We start from the raw sequence: 21,225 nt of genomic DNA, 5'->3' as shown, positions 1-21,225 counted from the left end.
CCCCCTTCTTCCCAGCTTTGCACACCTGTAGCAGTTACCAGTTTCTCTTCACTGACCAATGACAAGCTGAGGAAACAGGCCCCGCCCTCCTACAACCACGATGGCTGCACCTGATTGGACGAACGCTTCACATGGGTCTGCCTGCTCCCAGATTTCAAAACAGACCATAATACCGCGGCTCACTGGTGTCGCAGCAGCTGAATCACGGTCAGTTTAAAAGATTTTGAGAGGAGCCTCATTTGAAACAAATAGGGAGCAGGCTACTCAACGCATCGCTTCTCCATAATCCCCTCAGTGCTCCCAGAATGCACTGCACATCTGCTCCCACAGAAATGAACAGGAAGCGTTGAAATGACTGAAACGGAAAGCCGTTCCACTCCCTATTCAGCCCCATTGTACCGAATCTGGTTCTGAGGGTGATTGCGGTCCAGTGCAAAATGAATGGGACTCTATGGAGCTAGACGGCAAAATTTGTCTCTTTCGCCTGATTGTCGTTGAGAAACCTCAGATTTGATTGGTTGAGCGAATCCCCAATACACATACATTAGAGAAGCGACAGAATCTCATATTCCAGACACTGCAATGTTTCATTACCAAATTCACTTATGAGACTTTTTTAAGCGAGAAATCAACTATATAAAGCTGAAATATGGGACGTTTTACAAAATTTGATGGCTAATTGCAAATTTGGTAAGTACTTTAGGAGCTCCACACAGTCTGACGAGAAAGCGGCAGCCTGCTGGGCTCCATACCCAGGGCAAAGTCACCCTTTGTGGATACTGCACTACGGGGCTCCGCGGCCAGCTGCCGGCATAACTAAAAGTATATTTACAGTTTGAATTTCGTCACGGCATGAATATTACAGGTTCCTCAAGGTCTTACAAAGCTTAGCTAACACTTGTCCGATTTCGGATTTCAATTGAATGTATTTTTGTGAATGTCAGAGTTAGGAGGAGGCTAGCTAGCTCTCATTGATGGACTCCATCTCACCGCGGCTCTATCAACGAGACTCGCGGACAAGAGGCGTTTATTTCCCCGATTGTTTGTTTAAATAACTCAACACACATACCCATTATAAGATTAACTGGAACCTGCGGGCTGCGGTAAAAGATTGCGGGCAATACGCTGTACACTGACACGTTCCAAGGTCGGCGATGTAGCAACCCAGGCAGCACCAACACCGGACTAAACTCCGACACACAGTCGGAGAAAATTTGCAATTAGCCATCCTTTTTCGTAAGCGCCGCCCATATTTGAGCTTTATATGGTTGATTTCTCGCATAAAAAAGTTTCAGAAGTGAATTTTGTAATGGAATAGCAGAGATCTGCGTGACCTAGCTAGATTCAGAAAACTACCTGATCTCAGGTCAGTTGTGTAGCCTATGTAAATGTTGGGGCGTGACCGTTCTCTTAATACACCCATGGGCTGACAAAGGTTCCGGTTTTTGGGAGGTTGACGTCAACTTCCAGCTTTGTTGGGATTCGCCCGTTTTCAGCGGCAGTTTCAAAATATGAGATTTTCATAGTAAAGGGGTGTCAATGGAATTTAGAGCTTCTGTGTATGTCCTATTTACCCACCGAACTGTCGTTATTCAACTATGACAGGGTAAAATCGGTTTTGCATTCTATCACCCCTTTAAAAAAAATCTAAAACCCAGCAGTGTGTATTTTCTTAGCCTCCCCTTTCAAATGCAACATTCAAATTACTAGACAAAAAATTATATCCTGAGAAAAGTGGATTTTGAGGGGTATAGCTCCATAGAGTCCCACTCATTCTGCACTGGCCTGTGAGCGCCCCCTGTATGGATTTCTGGTGGAACTGCAACCAGTTCAGAAGTAACGAGGGAGTGGAACTTCTTCCTATATTAGAAATTCTTTGCTATTATGGTGTGTGTCCACTGTCTGGGTCATTTCAATGCTTCGTCCAATCAGCTGCAGCCCCGGCGTTTGTAGGAGGGCGGAGCCTGTTTCCTTAACTTGTCAGTGGTCCGTGAAGAGGTGCTGGTGGCGAGCCTACTAGCCTGCAATGCCGGGATGAAGCGGGGCGATCCCATCCGTGACAATGACGCCTACATGGACCCGTATTATGAGAGACCCACCTGGTGGCGTCGGGCTCCGTGTTGCTGCCGGTCGACCCCCACACGTCCAGCAGACTCCCCCCCGACGACGTGGACGACGCCAGGGACGGCCTCTTGTCCAGCAGCCCCGCCGAGCCGCCGCTGGAGCTCTTGGTTCTGAAGAGCTTGCTGAGCCGGACCTTCAGCGACCCGCCTTTCCTGGCCTTCCCCCGCGGCGGGGGCAGCGTCTCCTCGCCCTGCAGGACCACCAGCGGGGAGGAGCATCGCCCCGCTCTCGCTCCCCCCGAGGCCACGCCGAGTTTGGGCGTGGCGGCTCTGCTCTGAGGCTGCGAGCGGGACTGGTACTGGGGGCGGCGGGGCGGGACGGGGCTGGAGGAGGCCTGGAGGGCGGCGGACAGGGCCGGCAGGTGCGGGCCGGGTGTGGAGGGGGGGCGGGGGTCTGCGCAGGGTGGGGGGGACACGGTGGCTCCGAGGACCGCCAGAGAGGACCGGCAGCCCTGATCGGTGCAGACGCCGGCCTCCTCGGCCAGTCTGTGGACCTGCAGCATCAGACCGCTCAGCGTCCCGCTGGAGAACGCTGGCCCTGCCCCCCCACATGGCGTTCCCCCCTCCTCCTCGGACCCCAGACCCTCCAGCACCAGCAGGGCGTCGCTGGTCTCACCTGGGTCCTCGCCGGGCGTCCCCGAGCCAAGCACGCTGTGACAGGAGCAGCGAGACAGCGAGGGCGCCGTCTCCCCCCTGCCTCCCTCCCTCCCCTCCCCCAGCTGGCCCAGCCGCCGGGCCAGAGCCAGAACCGGCTCCTCCCCCCCGCTGGAGTAGCTCTTCCTGTCCAGCAGGCCCAGACGCAGGGCCTGGTCCAGCAGGCCCGGCGGCCACTTCGCCAGGCGGTCTGTCAGCAGGCGGTGCCGCTGGCACAGCACCGAGCCGGGCTCGCAGTCCAGAGCCGGGACGTCCTGCTGGGGGGGCAGGGGTCCGTCTGACAGTCCGAGGAGCTGCTCCTCCGCTGACGGGATGCCGACAGAGTTCTGGTCCTTGGGTCCGGCTCCAGAGTCCAGCTGCTGTCTCTGTCTCTCTGCCTCCTCCAGGATCCGGTCTCCGGACCGCAGCAGGTTCTGGAACACCATCAGCTGGGCCGTTGAACCGTGCATACCCGAGCCGTGCTGCACTGGGAAGTCCACAAAGTCCTCCGGCGGAGACAGCGGCGGAGACAGCGGCGCGTCGGAGCCTGTCAGCGGGGCCCCCGCGGACAGCTCGCTCCTCCCGGGGAGCGGAGAGCTGTAGTGAGGGGAGGCCGAGCCGAGGCCCGGCGAGGGGCCACCGCGGTGACCCAGCGCGGGTTTAACAGGCCCGAACCCGCCGCCCCCGGACATCAGGTCGTCGGGCTCGTCCAGCCGGTCGTACTCCGCCGCGGACACGAGACGCATCAAGACGAAGTCCGGAGACATTTCTTGCTGCGCGTCATTCATCCTGACAGCTAACGGCTACTAACGGCTAGCTAGCTAACGAAAGCTAAAGGCAAGCTAACGGGAGCTAACGGGCTCCTCTCTTACATAACACCGATGTAAATACAGCTACGGAGCTAACGGAGCTAACGGCGGCTACCTGCAGCATCCTCCCCGCTCAGCTCACCGGGCAGCCGGACGGGACCCCGACCACCAACCGCCATGTAAGGTCCGGACCGGCTCGTGACGGTAACAGCTCCGCTGAACGTGAAAAGACATGAGAAACCGCCCGGTAACGTTACGTGAGCTAGCCGTTTTAGCCTCCTACCGACACATCATCCTCCGGTGAGACAACACGGATGTGGAGATGACAGGGGGCGCGCGCGGCGGCTGCGCAACGGAGACATCAATAGTCGATCAGCTGATTGATTACCGGAGAGAAACCGAAACCTCTCGCTATGTGCTCAACACTTCCCGGTACCGGAGAGCCTCCTCCGTCACTACCGGAGGTGTTGGTGTGTGTGTGTGGTTATTCGATTAGTTATATTCACTTTGTAAAATGTCCATTCATTTATTTAGTTAATTTGATATTTGAACTTAGTTTTTATTCTCCAGAGTAATTTGTACACACCACCCAGGATGAATTGATTGCCAACTTCATGGTCTATTAAACACAACATCAGGGTGGATTTAAGGCCCGAGAAAAGTCATATTTACCGAGTAACATTACAAATATCACAAGTCAGGTTTCCCCCTGGAAATAAGTCTGAAAAAGTTGGATTGGGTTGTGTGTGTATGAGTCTGTGCGTGAGGTTACCTGAAATAAATAACTTTTCTGTGAAGTGCGTTTGTACTCTTACATAAAATTAATAAATACGTATCACATTTAGAGCTCTGATGCTATTAAACTAAAATACAAAATAAAGTAAATCTAACACTATTCATTCTTGGCATTATGGCATTTATTTGATCCTACCAAAGGAGAAGAAAACATTCAGACCTTTGTAACAATTCCATACCTTTAAGGACTTCTCTTTAGAATATGAAATGTAAGACTTTAACATGTTTTAAAACCTTCATTATATTTAATGTGGTTCTTGTCCCTCTGTGGTCATGAAGAAGTAGCAGAGAACATTCAGTACAATATAGACTTTATTAGTTCACTAAAGTTGAATATGAAATAAAAAGCAGATTGGCTTTAATGATTCACAATCAATAATAAATCGGTTCATCAACACAGGAAGAGTACGTCCTCCCTACGCTGCCTCGCCTCTTCAAAATAAGAGCTTCTCCGAGGCTGGGAGCGCTTCACTTTCAGCTCAAAAAAAGGAAAGTTCAACTATTTCCCAACGAGAGCTTCCACTTGTTAGCCGTGACGGGAAGTCTCCGTGTATGTGTCTGGTTGTGGTTAGAGAGGGAAAGTGAAGCGGGTCAGACCCGGAGCGAGGCGGACCGGCGGCGCCGAGCGTTTCTCACAGGTTTCTGCAGCCCAGAAAACTACAAAAACGTCCCAAAACAAAAACTCCCCCCGTGAGCAAGGAGCGGTCGCGGAGCTGCTGCTACCCAAAAACAAGCCATAAAGTCCGTTAAAAAAAAAAAAAAAAAAAAAAAAAAAAATCATGGTTCTTTGTGGCGGCGAGTAAACAAACTGTTCAGCAAAGTCCAAAAACATGTTAGTCCTCAGACAAAAAAAAAGAAAAAGGACCGAAATCACCAGAACTGCTCGGGGAATGTTTCATATCATTTGTTTTTTTTTTTACTTTATTTTCATCATAGCAATGGAAAAATATAACCTTATACAAACGTCTTCAATTCTCTGAATTTTGTTTAAACAAGCAAAAAAAGGAAAAATTGGTGAGTGACCCTTCTCCCAAAAACCAGTGTGCAGCGGGGAAATAAAAAGTGAAACGCTTCACCAGCAGCTCGCTTCCACTCCTTTTATTTTCCGCTAAGCTATTCCCAGTTTGGCACTCGCTCCTCGCAAGATTCCTCTTCGCCTGTTGCTTTTTTTTTTTTTTTTTAACTTTTATTTTGTAGGAATTTAGTGCCGTTGTTGATAAGAGCACTGAAAACGGAGCAGGTGGATCTTCTTCGCTGTTTTAAGTGCTCGGAAGAAGAAGATAAAGAAGAAAAAATAAGAGCAAAAAAATAAAATAAAAAAAAATAATATCTAAAGTTTTCCACAGAAGTCCACTCGGATTTTTTTGACTTTTTTAAATCTTTGATTCCACAAAAGTCTTTTATTTTCTCGTCGTGGTGTTTTGTATCTATCGCCCATCCTCCCCCCCCCTCCCTCCCTCCCTCCGCCCCCCGGGGCGGGGGAGGGCGGCGGTGCGGTGACGTCATGTGACAGCCCAGCGACAGCGAGAGAGGTGGATTGTGGGAGGAGGGCTTGAAGGTGAGATTGTTTTGTTGTTTTTTATTTAGAAGGGGGGGGAGGAGGGGGGAGTCATAGTCCAGTCCACAGGATGGGGGAGTTTATGGGGGCGGGAGTTAGGGGGAGTCGTCACCTGCTGGAACTGAAGGTGGTGTGATGTCATCATCTCTCTCACACGTCTCTCTCTCTCTCACACATGTCTCTCTCTCACACACTCATGTCACTCGACTTCTGCTTGGACCGGACACTGGCGACAAAGACACAAGAGTTGATTCCAGTGGGGCAGTTTGTCCTCATTGTTCACTGATGTCTCTCTCTCTTTCTCTCTCTCTCAAAGTTCTCTCTCTCTCGTTTCCCCGGCCGCCAACAATCTGCAGACGAGGAGACAAAAACAAGCGGTCAACCAGCGGCTTCTCTGGGTTAGTGGCCGTCAACAAAGTGGGACGACTTTAAGAAAACTAAAAGGCAATTTCATGTAATGTGTGATTATGTAATGGTGTGTGTTGGTCTCAGATGTTGTGGTTGAGATGTCCATCACACTGTCAGAGTGGTGCATGATTTCTCCTCACAGACCAACACACACACCTCTCTATGTGAAAACACATACACTGTGTGCGTGTGTGTGTGTGTGTGCGCGCGTTATATCTGACCAGGCCTGGCTCTTGAGCTTGCGGAGCTCCTTGGTGGCCCAGGTGGCCAGCGTTTTGGTCTTGGTGGTTTTGGAGCGCCGGCCCTCCGTCAGCAGGTCGTTGATGAGAGGACGCAACTCCACCAGCTTCATCACGTCTTTACCAAACGCCGTGCACAGGTCCCTGCACGCACACAGAAAATGGCAAATGCATCAAACTAATTCAGTACATTTTGCTAAAGAGGAAATTCTATGAATGAAGAAAACAGGAATCATTAAGATCAAGTTCTTTAGTTTAATGAAAGTAAAAGATAAACTGTATGGTGTGTGTTGGTCTCAGATGTTGTGGTTGAGATGTCAATCACACTGTCAGAGTGGTGCATGATTTCTCTTCACAGACCAACACACACACACACACACACACACACACACACACACACACACACACACACACACACATCTATAGGTCTGTGTGAAAACATATACACCGTTCTACACATCTCTCTCAAAAGCCTCTTTTATCTGAAAACTAGTCCGGAGATTTATTTTATTTTATAGAAGAAAAAGTCGCAATATTTACAAAAAAGTTGAATATTTTGGGAATAGTATCTGTACACGTTACAGATGTTGAACATGCTTCGACAGTGAAAACATTAAATCACTAACAGATGGTTCAATAAAGCTTCCACAGGTGTGGACGACCTGTCAATCCCCCCTCCCCCCCCCTCCCTCCCTTACCCGATGAGTCCGGCAGCGTTGGCCACCACTCCGTCTGAATGATCTTCATCCTCGGCGATGTGATGGATGAAGGAGAGAATAAACTCCACCCGGGGCTGAACCAACATCACATCAGCTACAGGAGACATGGACAGAGGAGACAAGGACAGAGGAGACAAGGACAGAGGGAGGAGACAAGGAGAAAAGACAATAACAGAGGAGTCAAGGACAAAGAGGAGATTTAAAAAAGGTAAGGAAGGAAGAGAGGATGTAAGGAGTAGAGGAAGAGAAACAAGAGTTGAGGGATGGGTGTGAGGAAGAGGAAAAAAAAAAAAGTTAAAACAGAAGCAGCACAAAGTTTTAAAATCAGTAGTTTGGTTTGGGATTTTGTAGAGTCTCGCAAAACCAGGACGCTGTGAGTGTGGCGGCAGCCTGAAGCATTCTGGGTGAAACAGACTCGTTTCTCTGCGACGTCGTAAAATCCTCCTGATCCACTGCAGTCAGGAAGAGGAACACGACGTCACCTCGCCGTCACAACATGCCGTTAGTTCAGCTCTCGGACTACGTTTAAAGTCCCATCATCTTCCTGCTCTTATTCTGATGAAGACCATATGTAGTAGCACGTAGCGGCTGTGTGAGGGAGTGTGCATCTTATTCTGATAAAGACCATGTTTAGTGTGTGTGCGTATCTTACGGTGCACGTTCTCCTGGTCCCCCTTCAGGCCCTGGATGATGCCGGTGTACGCCTCCAGACAGCCCTCCCTCAACTCATTCAGGTAGTCCACCATGTCGTAGTCCGTCTACACACAAACACACACACACACAGACAGATTCCCTTTGAACTGGTCAACAATTCTCCTCAAAAACATTTTATTCAGCAAATTAAAAACAACCTTTAAAAACAAACAAAACTGAAGCTCCGATTGGACGAGGAGCAGTTTGGGCTTCCGGGTGTTAGAGGAGGAGCTGGGGATCTAACCCCCGACCCTGTGATTCTGTATTAAACTACAGAGAAATGTGGAGACAAGGAGATCAGATGTGGAGGTCTCAGATAAATGTGGTTGGTTTTACATCACGAGTCAGCGTGGTGCATGATTTATCATCACAGACAATACACACATACAGAGACACACACATTCAGAAACAAGTTGATGGATAGACAGACAGGTCGGATATGTGCCAAGGTTCTTTTTTTTTTTCAATGAATAAGGTTGAATATTTATGTGTGTGTCTGTGTTTGAGTGTGTATATACACCTGTGTGTGTTTACCTTGTCCACCTGTGCCTGAGATGCCTGCTGCAGCGTGTCCAGGACGATGTCCAGGTATTTCTTAAACTCTCCTCCGATGGCCAGAGCAATGTCGCCAAACGCCGACAGGATCTGAGGCTTCACCGACCGGTGCACGTTCTCGTTCTGAACACACAATTATGAGTCGCTCTGGATAAAAACTGTCAGCTGAATAAATGTAACACACACACAAACTACAGGAAGTCAAAGAGGAAGTGAAAGTGTGGAGGTCTCAGATAAATGTGGTTCGTTTTACATCACGGTCAGCGTGGTGCATGATTTATCATCACAGACCACACACACAAGTTGATGGATTCATAAAAAGAAAGTGAACAATGAATGAACAAAAAGACAGACAGGAGGACAGACAGAGTCTGAGTGAGAGTGAATTCTGTTAACTGCTTTGGCAACACGTTTTCATGCCAATAAAGTAAATTGAGACAGACAGACCGACAGACTTTGACAGAGAGAGACACAGACAGGCAGGCAGACAGGTCTCCTCACCCCAAGGTTCTCCAGCAGCAGCTGCATGATCTCGTCACAGAACGGCAGGATGTTGGACATCAGAGCTCTGCACAGGTCACACACCAGACCCACAGCTGCCAGACACACCTGCAAACACAGCAGCGTCATCATCACCATCACCTCCACACAGCCACAGGGGCCTTATGCAATCTGTCCTATAGCTTTTTTTAAATTCTCTATTTCACGATTCCTTCCTGGATTCGTTACTGAAGGAACTGACTGGCCAGAGCTCGGGGGGGAAACCCTGTCTGAGTACTTCAGATCATTGACATTCTGATTTAATCCCAAACTTTCTTTACATTAAAAGAGCTGATGGTCTTGCTCTAGAGCAACGACCACAAAATCCCGTTCCAGAAGCAGCACAAAGTTTTAAAATCAGTAGTTTGTTTTGGATTCTGTAGAGTCTCGCAAAACCAGGATGCTCTGAGTGTGGCGGCAGCCTGAAGCATTCTGGGTGAAACAGACTCGTTTCTCTGCGACGTCGTAAAATCCTCCTGATCCACTGCAGTCAGGAAGAGGAACACGACGTCACCTCGCCGTCACAACATGGCTGGGCGCACGGTGGATGTCAAAAAAGCTGAATATTTTCACAAGTACAGACAACTATCGCTGAAGACAAGAATCTTCTCTCGGATTACTAGTCTTTGTGTTGTCATTCATTCAGAGTTCTTAAACAGCAAACAGAACCAGATCTAACCGATTCTAATAAGCAGGCGGAGAGAGACACAGACCTGATACTCAGCGTAGTTCTTCAGTCCGATTCCCAGGAAAGGCTTGAAGGCATCCATGTATTTCTGGAAGTCGCTGCCTAGGACTGACACACACACACACACACACACACACACACACACACACACACACCTGTTTTGGTACAGAACATTTAAACATGCTTTTCATGTAGTCATTAAAAAAAAAAAAAAAAGAAGCTTGTTCTGAGTTGTAGAACCACCAGAGGATTGAGAGGACAGGAGCCCAACACTCAGGATTTCAGTCATATTGTAAACGTGTCAGTGATAGGGCTGCACAAGATTGCATTTTTTCATCGGCATAGCAATGTGCGTGTGTGTTTGTGCCTCTGTGTGTATTAAAGGTGCTGTAGGTAGGATTGTGAAGATCCAGGAGTTAGCCCAAAAATTTGAACACTGACAACTTCTCAGTCCCTCCCCCCTTTCTGCTAAATCCCTACAGGCTGAAGGTGGTGCTTCATGTAGTTCTACTGGAACATAGGGTCAGTTTCAGCAGAGATGACAGAAAGGTAGTTTCATAAGGCTTAACTACTGCACCTTTAAACTACAGAGTCAGGGTGTTAGAGGAGGAGCCGGGGATCTAACCCCCGACCCTGTGTTACAGAGAAACGTGGAGACAAAGAGATCAGAGTGTGGAGGTCTCAGATTAATGTGGTTCGTTTTACATCACGAGTCAGCGTGGTGCATGATTTATCATCACAGACCACACACACACACCCCCGGAATATTTGACTTCTTAACATTTGATCAGAGATAAAGAGGAGTCACACTTAACGATAACCTTGTGAGTTCACATTTCACCGAGTTATGAACTAAATGTGTGTTTGCGTGTCTGCGGGTGTGTATGTCTCTGCGTATGCATGTTTCCGAGGGTGTACCTTCCACCAGCGTAGACACGGCCATCAGAGCGTCTTCCTGGACTCCCCCGGAGCCGGCGGTGCTCTGAAACATCCGGAGCAGAGACGCCATCACCACGTCTGAGATCTGCAGGGCGTCCTGATGCTGCACTTTACGCAGGACATTCTGCAGCAACACACAGAATGTCACAATAAGAGCGTGAACACAAAACCTCTGGCTTTACTAGGGCTGGGTTTAAAACAAATGGATTTTCATTTGAATGACCAGTTACCCATTTAATCTGTCTGTATCATATCAAACTGAAACAGTCATGCTAGCTTGTTGGGAAGAAGTTTAAATAATGCTCAAAAGTTAGGCTACATTTTGGTGAAGGAGAAACCAGTTTAGTGATTTTAAAAAGGAGTCCCTCTGTCACCTCTGACTCTCGGACTGTAGAGCTGCACTTTATCGTGTTCACGTTCAATAAAAAGTACATTAATGTAACTGCCTTAATGTAAACACTGATCATTTTAATAAAGCAGCAGGAAAGAGGGAACCTTGTGCAATTGTAGACTCTCTTCTATTCAAGCGTTGTTGAATAGGAACTCAGTGAGTGCATACCAAAGTAAGAGCATCTCACCTGTAGAGTGGCACACAGCAGCGACTGCAGGTCGTTGAACTGGATTCTGTCCGAGGTGCTCTGGATGTGAGACTGGGGACACAGGAAGTGACGTCATTGCACAGGAAGGGGACGCAGCTTTTTATACATTTAGAGTTTGTTATTTATGTGTTCGCTAACTACAGGAAGTCATCAAAGAGGAAGTGAAAGTGTGGAGGTCTCAGATAAATGGTTTGTTTTACATCACGGTCAGCGTGGTGCATGATTTATCATCACAGACCACACACACACACACACACACACACACACACACACACACGGCTGACCTCCATCTGCAGGACCTGCTGCAGCCTCTCCATGATGACCAGCGTGGTTTTCTGCACGGCGGGGTAACAGTCCTTGGCGCTGTTCTTGACGATCTCCATCAGAGCCTCGTAGGCTGCAGAGCGAAGGTTGTTCTGGTGACCGTCCGGTCTGCACGACAAACACCAACATCACCACAACTACAGCCACAACATTTACATTTTTGTTCATCTATAACTCATTAATGAAAGCTACAAATACTTTCTGTGTATCCAACAGTCTCAAATGTTTACCCAACAGTCTCCATTTGTGTTCATCTAAAAACATGTTTATGACCTTTAAATGAAGGTTTTCTGTGTGGATGTTTGAAGACATTCCCAAATTCCCTGTAGTTACTCAGTCTTCCTCATGGAGGCGACAGAAACGACTGTAGCTTGACAAAAAGCTCCGACTGAGTTGTAGAACCACCAGAGGATTGAGAGGACAGGAGCCCAACACTCTCATATTGTAAACGTGTCAGTGATAGGGCTGCACAAGATATCAGATTGGGTTTCTGCTACTGCAATATCAACTGAGTATGGAGAATATAGAGGCGTGGACACAAAGATCAGAGTGTGGAGGTCTCAGATAAATGTGGTTCGTTTTACATCACGAGTCAGCGTGGTGCATGATTTATCATCACAGACAATACACACAACCCCCAGCATATTTAAAGCATAAGTCTGAAATAAATACATAAATAATCTTCGCACAACAAAGACCACCAGTGGTTCTGATCTCAGAGGCAGACTCGGCGGCCCCTTCTCTCTACCCGTCTGTCGTCGGCTCTTCATTTCTAACAGTTTCTCTCCCGTGAAGCACTTTGTGGCTGTGTGTAAATGGTGTTCTGACCTGTCTGTGGTCTCCAGAAGCTTCTGGACGATGATCTCGAAGGACGAGGACAGACAGTAGGTGCTGGGCTCCTCTGCGTCCTCCGCAGCGTCCGTGGCTTCATACGCTGCTTCAGCCAGGGACGAGAATGCCTGACGGGGGAGGAAACGGGGGAGTTAGAGGTCTGTTTGTGTGGGTGGAAACAGGAATTTGTGGTTCAGAGACCAAAAAATAAATAAATAAAAAATAAAACGTGACAAAGGGTCCCAAAGAAAACACCACAAACAGAAAAACCCAGTAGAAAAGGCGTCAAAACGTAAAAAGCGGTGAGGGGAACAAACCCCAGGGTCACAGAGACAGGACGCAGCAGCTCACCCAGCAGACGTTGGAGGCGACTCGGGGCTCGGCCCCCAGGCCTTCGATCAGACACTGCAGCAGCGGCGCCAGGTACACGTCATTGATGGCAGCTTCGGGCAGCAGCTCACAGATCCTCCCCACCGTCCACGCCGTGGTGTCCCTCACCACCACGCTGGGGTCCTTCATCAGCTCGATCAGCGTCGGCATCGCCTGCAGGGACAACGGAACCGTTAATGACTCAGTGTTATTTCAACCTGGAGCCTCTGTCTCCATGTTTGTGTGTCTGATGTGAACAACAATCTGTGAAACTGGTCCAGTATTAAACCAGAACCAAGCTGTAATGTAACCCTACAGGACTAATGTTCAGCAGCAGTTAGAGTCCAAATACATCCTAAAGTTGCCCTTTAAGTGGGCAGCGTCTGACCTGTATGACGAGGGGTTTTAGTTGGTTGAGTTCGGGTCCTTCCAGAATGGATCCGAAGGCCATGACGGAGGCGTCTCTGTAGCGCCAGTCGGGGTGTTTGATGTGTTCTTTGATGAAAGGCAGGACGTGAGGAACCACGTCATCCTCGCAGCAGGTGGCCAGCAGCATCAGACACACGCCCGCCGCCTTGCACGGGTTCCAGTCGTCATCGTCGTCGTTCTCGTCCTGCACGAGAATTCAGGTCAAAGGTTATACGGCGGGGTCTGGTACAGAACAACACAGCTGGGGAGGGCTTTCACGGCTTTAACAAAAACATTAAACTAGACATGTTCCTTCTCAACGTTGACAAGATCCACCAGGATTCTCAAGTCAATTTAAGAACTTTTTTATTTATTCATTTATTTTAATATACCACCTAGTAAGGAAATGTAATGCCAACATCACAAAAATACAGTGTTTTCCCTGGGGAAGACTATGGTGTGCGTGGGGGGGGGGGGGCGCAGTTTTCCTTCCTTTAGAAATTGTTACGCTTTCTCAAAAAAGAAAATGCAATTTCCCAAAAACATGAGTCTCTGTAAATGTGTTTCTGGTCAGTTTGTGTTTCTTTGTGGTCAGTTTGAAAAGCTAGAACAGAAACTCAAAAAGCTTAAAGACAAAACATAAAGCTAAGGAAGTCCAATTACAATCCTCAGATCTGAGAAAAGTCTTTTAGTTCCATTCATTGGCCTTAGCAGCTGCACCTAAACACCTTCCCGCTATAACGGCAGGAGAACCCTGATCTCTGTCTTACCTGTTTGGTGAGTGTCTGCGTCAGGATGGGGACCAGGTACTGCAGAGCACCTTTAGCGTAGAACTTGCTGGTGTGCTCGGGGGGGCGTCCCTGCTCCGAGGCCTGCCATTGGACGAGAGCGACAGACCACAGTCAAAAGGGGCGTGGTTTTAACAAACTGGAAGTTGGATCACAACGTTAACGTAACAAAGTCTGCTTACACAGACCTCTGAGGCCTCGATGGCCAGGTCCATCTCCTCGTCACACACGTTGGACCAGAACTCGATGCCCTGCAGCGCCACCTCGTCTATATCGCTCTTCATTGCCTCAATGGTGATCTGGGGGGAGGCAAGGGAAGGAGGGAGGCAAGGGAAGGAAAGGAGGGAGGAAAGAGGGAGGCAAGCAAGGGAAGGAGGGAGAAAAAGGAAAGAGGAGAGAGGAAAGGGAAGGAAAGGAAGGAGGCAAGAGGATGGAAGCAAGGGAAGGAAAAGTGGAAGGCAACAGGACGGAGGCAGGGGAAGGAGGGAGGCAAGAGAAGGGAAGGCATGAGGATGGAGGGAGCGAGGCAAGGGAAGGAGGGAGGCAAGAGGAAAAGAGGGAGGGAAAAGGAGGGAGACGAGAAGGAAAGACAAATTATTAAAATCTGGATTTTTGTTTAAGTTGCCGTTTATAACTTCCACCTTTATTTAGACATGATGATCAAACAGATCTCTTAGTATAAAGAAATGTTCTCACCGCGAAGAGCGCTGGTCCCATGTATGTCTCCATGTACTGATAATACAGAGACATGATCTTCACCAGGTTCTGTAAGGCTGCCACACGCACCTGAACACAACACGGGGAGAAACGGTCAGAACACACGCACCTGAACACAACATGGGTAGATCCCTGATCAGTTAAAAAAAAAAAAATGGTCTTTGATTCTGTGATCGGGACCTCCCTAATTACAACACTGGAAACCACCGAGTATCAGCGTGTTTATGAGGCGTTCAAAGACTCACTCTGGTGTCGGGACACTGCGTCGCTTCACACACCACCTGCATGATGAAGTGTCTCTCCGTCTGAAATACAGGAAGAAAAGAAGAACACCGCAAAAGTTTTTTTTTTTTTTTACAAATTGTTTACTTTCCCCAACGTGGCATTTTACTTTCCCAGGGCCATCGAGAAACAATGTTGAACTCTGCATACCCATGTGAATATGTGTCTGTGTGTGTGTCTGTGAGTGAGTGAGTGTCTCTCAGTGAGTCCATCTGTGTGTGTCAGGTTACCTCCTTGTCGAAGTTGGCTTTAGTGAACTCCAGCGAGTTGAGCAGAGCGTTGGTCGCCGCCAGCTTCACGTTGTTACTGGGCTCCTCCTTCCTCATGCCCTGGATGATGGCCGTCAGGATCTGGTTGGCGTTCTCCTGCAGTTGCTCCGGGTCCTGAAGGCACCAGAACCACATTAACACGCACAGTCTCTGCTAACAACTCTCAGGTCTGACACGATGTTCCTGCTGGGACAGCACTCAGTAAATATTAACGTGTGAATAAACAGAGGAGGGGGTCTGGGTTTCAAACATACGAGAGGATTCTGACACAAGTGTTTAGTGATGACTCACGATGTCCTGGCAGATGTACCCGATGGCCTCCAGCGTGGACTCCTTCATGTGTTCGGTGCTGGACGGGTCCGTGACGTTGGCCACCAGCTGTGGGATCAGCTCGGGCCACTGGTTAACGGGGATCTCTGCGCAGGCGATGCCGGCGACGCACTGCGACGCCGAGCTGGGCCGGTACGTCTCCGTGCCCAGAGTCTGTAAAACCTGCCGCACAGAGACAGAAACGGACGGTTAAACGCCACGAGAGAGCAACGCTGGGCAACTTAGCAATAGAAATCCATATTGTGTTACGAGAGACCAATAGCGCGTTCCATTTGTACTCTGGCATAGTTGGACACACGCCCCCCTGAACTCAGACTGTGATTCAACAGTCCTGAAAGCTGCAGTAACATGCAGTTATTAGCTCTTCGGTCTTATCTGGGTCTCACTAAATCAGTCGTACACACAGTGCTGTCCAACTTCTATCTGGGGACATGTTGCTCCGCTGTTTGTATGCACAAAGACTAATGAGTGGTTATCAACCTGTATTGCTAACAATGGCTATCGTAGTCTTTATACGAGGCATGTTCCTAGTATAATATTGCGTTTGTGTGTAATAATGTAGAAAATCTCAGGACCAATAAGATTAATATTCACAGGTAGTTTTTATACAGTGTGTACAGCTGTTGTGTCTTTATAATGTTCTTCTACTTTACATTTGCCTTTGATATAGCTTTATGAAATTCTAACACGTCCCTGTACCCGTCTCTAATATCTGTGGCGTTGTGTCTGAATTAACACGGTGGGGATGCTTACGTAGTTCTTGATCTCGCGGCGAGCGTTGCCGTCGATGGCCAGCCATCTCTGCTGGTACTGCGTCTTCACGTCGGGGTCTTTGGACGTCAGAGAGTTCTTCACCTGCAGACCGGCAGCAACGCGAGCCACCTGCGTGTTCCCCGGGTTGGCCAACACTTTGGACAACTCCACCAGGAATGTAGGCTGAGGGAGAACAAACATACATCACAGACGTTACAGAGAGGGAGGGAGGGACAGAGAGACACAGAGAGAGGGAGCCAGACCGGGGAGAGAGAGGGAGAAAGAGAGAGAGGGAGAGAGACAGACAGAAGGACGGAGAGAGACAGAGACCCAAGAAAATGTGAGAGATCTCCAGGGACATGTCGGCATGGATTGAGAAAGACAACAAATTCCTCAAAGCGGTTTAGAAAACAAAGCTTAAGTCTTTAGGTCATACACCCCCACCTAAAGGATTATTAGGAACACCCTGCCTTAATTCTTCGTGGCATTGATTCAACAAGGAGCTGGAAGCATTCTTTAGAAATGTTGACCCATATTGATAGGATGGCACCCCTCACACCATTACACCACCCCCAACACCACCAGCCTGCCCAGTGGTAACAAGGCATGATGATCCATGTTCTCATTCTGTTTACACCAAATTCTGACTCTACCATCTGAATGTCTCAACAGAAATCGAGACTCATCAGACCAGGCAACATTTTTACAGTCTTCAACTGTCCAATTTTGGTGAGCCGTGCAAATTGTAGCCTCATTTTCCTATTGTTAGTGGAGATGAGTGGTACCTGGGGGGGTCTTCTGCTGGTGTAGCCCATCCGCCTCAAAGTTGTGCGTGTTGTGGCTTCACAAATGCTCTGCTGCAGACCTCGGTTGTAACGAGTGGTTATTTGAATCAAAGTTGATCTTCTATCAGCTGGAATCAGTTGGCCCATTCTCCTCTGACCTCTAGCATCAACGAGGCATTTTGGCCCCCCAGGACTGCAGCATACTGGATGTTTTTACTTTTTCAGACCATTCTTTGTAAACCCTAGAAATGGTTGTGCTTGAAAATCCCAGTAACTTAGCAGACCAGCCCGTCTGGCACAAACAACCATGCCACGCTCAAAGTGGCTTAGATCACCTTTCTTTCCCATTCTGACATTCAGTTTGGAGTTCAGGAGATTGTCTAGACCTGGACCACACCCCTGAATGAATTAAAGCAGCTGCCGTGTGACAGGTTGATTAGATAATTGCATCAATGTGAAATTTAACAGGTGTTCCTAATATTCCTTTAGGCGAGTGGTATTATTCAAATAGTAAATAAATGTCTGAAATGAAATGTTGTAATATCACTTTTTGAGACTGAGTTTTGTCAAACAGTTTGGACAGAATGCACAATTCTCATTGAACTTAGATTAATAACTGTCTAACTGATAGTATTAATGGCTCAAAGTCCTAACTGTTAAAGGTTAATCATTAATAATATAAACTGCGTTTACATGGTTGTTTAAAACACATTGAAGCAAAGAAGAATTAAGCTTCACTTAGCTCTAAGAGGGCGAGAGAGAAGTGCTGTGTCATGAATGGAAATGTCCCATCATGCTCTCTGGTGCATCATGAGTCGGCAGAACTTCCCTCCATGTTTGAGCTTCAACATCCTCCTCTGCAGCTCTTCACACCCACAGCGCTTCACCTCTACAAGCTGCTGTTTGACTCAACAACTCCTTTTCCTGTGGCTTCTCGTTTAGCACGTTACGCTGCATTCAAACCAAAACAAGCAGACTGATCTCCTGAAGTGGCCTATGTACGACGCGCCAATTCTTATGCCTTTCTGGCGTGTTATCAATATGCATACTCGCTTTTTAGCGTGTTTATCAACGCCGTTTGGCCTCCATTGACTTACATTACCTTGGGACTGCGTGTCAATGTACGCCAAGCTCTCCTGAGAAAAGAACGGTAGCGAGTAGAATGAAAGGGCGAAAATCAGCATAGGGAGGTTGGTCAGGTTGGAGGGTGGGTGGGTCAAACACAGGACTTTCACCCAGGAGACCGGGGATCAGGTCCTGCGTGTCACGTTACCTCAACTCAACCGTCCCGTTCTTCTTTTCCTAAACCCAACCCGTCCGCTGTAATACGGCGTAGACATGCACGCTGATAGCTCCAAATGAGTACATTTACGTCAAGTCATGATGTCACATTGATTCACAGATAGACTTTCGGATATCATTCACCAGCGGAATCGTGCATGGGCAAAAATCCCAAAAAAAAGCTTTGTTGGTAGTGAATATCGCTACACAGCAGCATTTAAGCATTTTTCTGTTTGTTTCTTTCCTGGTGCAGCTGGTCAGAGGACTGCAGCATCACCCTCCCTTTGCACAGTCATCACAACATCTCTAGCAGACCGAAACTGGACCGCATCTCTCTGAGCCACGGTAAAAACTTGACGGTCCACAGGTTTGAGATTCTGGGCCCTATTTTAACCACCGAAGCGCACGGCGTGAAGTTCATAATGGAGGATCATACTTATGCCGAGCCACAGGAGAAGGAACCTGCGTCGCCAAAAAAGGCAACATGACACATAACCGCTACCATAGTTGCAACACTCATTTGAAAAAGCAAGACGCAAGAGAGCACTATTCGTTTGAACGCAAAATACAATTTCACCGCTACATGGGAGAAATTCCTATACAGTGGACCTTTAAGATTAGAAAAAGATCACCGTTTGGATTAAAACACTCCAAAGGAACACATTTCCGGAGTGAAGGTCTTTTGTTGTCCTGGCGGAGATCAATTCAAGTACGTATGGTGATATTTTTGTAACCCCTAGAGTTGAAATCCTATTCAGAGATCAAAAAAGATCTCAGAAACAAGGTTATCAAGTAAACTCTTATTTAGGATGGTGTTCTGGATGAAGCCTCCCAGAGACTAAACTCACTCAACCAACATGTGAATATATTATTTATTATACAGAAAGTTAAACGGGGAAAATATGAAGGGAAATCTCACAGTTGAAGGTGTTTGTTTCACGGTTTTTAAAAATTTCAATGAATGCAACATCTTTCCAAAAGCCAACGATGAAACATGTTTAATAAGAATAAGGGTGCAGCTTCCTCCATGAAAACGCTAGCAGGCTGCGTGTGTGTGTGTGTGTGTGTCTATCTATATGTGTGTGTGTGTTAATAGGGAGGGTGTGGGTGGAGGACCAGCAGACGAGAAGCTCCATCCATGCTGCCTCCCCAGTTAGCTTACCCCCCCCACCACCAGTACCAGTAACCCCACCGCCATACTAACCAGGTTCTCTATCGCCGCCTGCTCCAGAAACTTCTGCGCCGCCTCCAGTTCATTCCGATCTGAGGACAGGAGGGGAAGAGGTTAATGTTAGCTAATTAGCCGACAGGTCTGTTAGCAGGAAGGCTAACACACGGAAGCTAACACAGGGGTAGACCGTGAACTGGGTGGTGAAACACAAACACTTTCTAACAGCTGCTAAAAACACACGACACGAAATAATTCCGGTTAACATCCACTAATGAGTGACCTCACGGTTTAATTCCACTCATGGTACAATGCCCCGTCCGGCTGGAGAAACACGGCGAGGCTCCAGCGTGCGCGTTAGCCACCGTGAAGCGAGAGATTCATTAGCATGCTAGCCTTAATGTTAGCATGCTAATGTTAGCCGGCCGCCGGGACACGTTTGGAGTGACTGAGTAAAGTTTTCAGGACAAACAACAAACCGGTTAAAAGAACATTAACTCGGTTTAAAGACGCGCGGGGGTGCTTAAAACAACAACTGGGCGACTTTTCTCTTTTCTCAGCGGCTCAAAATGAACGTTGGCCGGGACAGGCGTAAAAGGAAGAAGCGGCCGATAGTTTGAATGCTAGCTACATGCTAACGGCTAACAAGCTAGCAGAGCAGCTACACAGGGAGGCATGGGCAGCAGGTCGCGCGGCTCCTCCCCGGCTACATGCAGCTGTCACACACATATTAGCCTCCACGGAGCTACATCCGCATTAGTATTTCATGACAACGTATTTAGATTCCAGGTGAGCTACACTGTCACGCTGCAATAAGACGCCGGGCAGATTGCTCAGTCACAGGCGTTATCTGCGATGATTGAGGCCGTCACGTTAGCTGGGTTAGCATTACGAGCTAGCAGCCCGCTAGCGAGGCATTTCCCTCCTTCAAACTTTCACCGGTTCAGCGGAACTAAACCCCCCGAGATACAGCCTCACAGGGCGGCTGATATTCACCTGGAGAGACGGTCTTCTCGAGGATAGTGATGAGCTCCATTCCCCCGGCTCTCTCTCTCTCTCTCTCGCTTCTCTCCGTCACAAGCTGCACAGTTTCAGGGTTCTCGGCGGATTATATTTCTTCCACGGAGCTCTGTCAGTTGGCCACAGGGCGGGATCGGTCGGTGATAAAAGAGGCGGGAGAGTTTCCCCGGTTTACAGCACGGTTGTTTTTCACTTTCACTCGGATGGTCCGTTAAATGTTAACGTCTCGTAGCTTCACCGCCGCCCGTTTGCATCCTGTGTTGTCGGGAGGGAAAGGGCCGCGCGCTTCTCTCCCGCGGAAGGATATTACGCACTGACGGCTGGTAGGGTGACGTGCCGCCTTCAAGGACTGGCGGATTTTTTTATATCACGCAGTTAGCGCAGAGAATACTAGTCCTATAGAGTAGGCTACTAGCAGTAAAAGTACTCCTACCATATAGTGAAGTACTCCGTTACAGTAAAAGTACCGCAGTGGAAATGTTCCTTTAATAAAACTATTTGAGTATAATCAGAAAACTTTAGTTAAAGTATTAAAAGTGTAGTTTATGTGTGATAATGATCAGTGGGAACATCAACAACTCACATTGTCAATGTATTTGAAA

General features: G+C 48.1%; 2 protein-coding genes across 3 annotated transcripts in view; both read right to left on the bottom strand.

Moving 5' to 3' along the window:
• The window catches only part of LOC120575332 (suppressor of cytokine signaling 7-like), a gene marked incomplete at its 3' end in the record, with an annotated part of 30,913 nt that extends 26,884 nt beyond the window's left edge, over positions 1–4,029 (bottom strand). The window contains exon 1 of the mRNA XM_039826049.1: positions 2,100–4,029. Within this exon, the coding sequence (XP_039681983.1) occupies positions 2,100–3,544 (1,445 nt within the window). The remainder of the gene's footprint in view (positions 1–2,099) is intronic.
• Positions 4,030–4,654: 625 nt separating this feature from the next.
• Positions 4,655–20,931, bottom strand: kpnb1 (karyopherin (importin) beta 1). Of its 2 annotated transcripts, none has more exons than XM_039824737.1 (22): positions 20,600–20,931; positions 19,640–19,698; positions 16,370–16,552; positions 15,578–15,778; positions 15,248–15,400; positions 14,981–15,040; positions 14,715–14,804; positions 14,201–14,317; positions 14,001–14,102; positions 13,211–13,435; positions 12,805–12,996; positions 12,451–12,581; positions 11,583–11,730; positions 11,278–11,349; positions 10,679–10,823; positions 9,786–9,868; positions 9,034–9,141; positions 8,512–8,655; positions 7,937–8,042; positions 7,264–7,378; positions 6,548–6,709; positions 4,655–6,268 (listed from the first exon to the last, which is right to left on the bottom strand). In XM_039824737.1, coding segments are annotated over exons 1-22 (2,637 nt in total). In that variant the 5' UTR covers positions 20,640–20,931; the 3' UTR covers positions 4,655–6,267. The 2 variants fall into 2 exon arrangements, with proteins under 2 accessions (XP_039680671.1, XP_039680672.1); XM_039824738.1 differs by having other exon boundaries at positions 14,207–14,317.
• Positions 20,932–21,225: the final 294 nt, after the last annotated feature.

This window comes from Perca fluviatilis, chromosome 15 (genome assembly GCF_010015445.1).
Source record: "Perca fluviatilis chromosome 15, GENO_Pfluv_1.0, whole genome shotgun sequence".
NCBI classification, from domain to species: domain Eukaryota; kingdom Metazoa; phylum Chordata; class Actinopteri; order Perciformes; family Percidae; genus Perca; species Perca fluviatilis.
The sequence above is the reverse complement of the archived record's forward strand: the minus strand, read 5'-3'. Positions and strand labels throughout refer to the sequence as shown.

Coding starts and splice junctions, on each gene's coding strand:
- kpnb1 (XM_039824737.1), bottom strand. CDS start 20,639: ATGGAGCTCATCACTATCCTCGAGAAGACCGTCTCTCCAG. Junction 9,869..10,678: donor CGTGTCTACGCTGGTGGAAG/GTACACCCTCGG, acceptor TGTGTGTGTCAG/TCCTAGGCAGCGACTTCCAG. Junction 7,379..7,936: donor GGACCAGGAGAACGTGCACC/GTAAGATACGCA, acceptor TGTCTCCTGTAG/CTGATGTGATGTTGGTTCAG.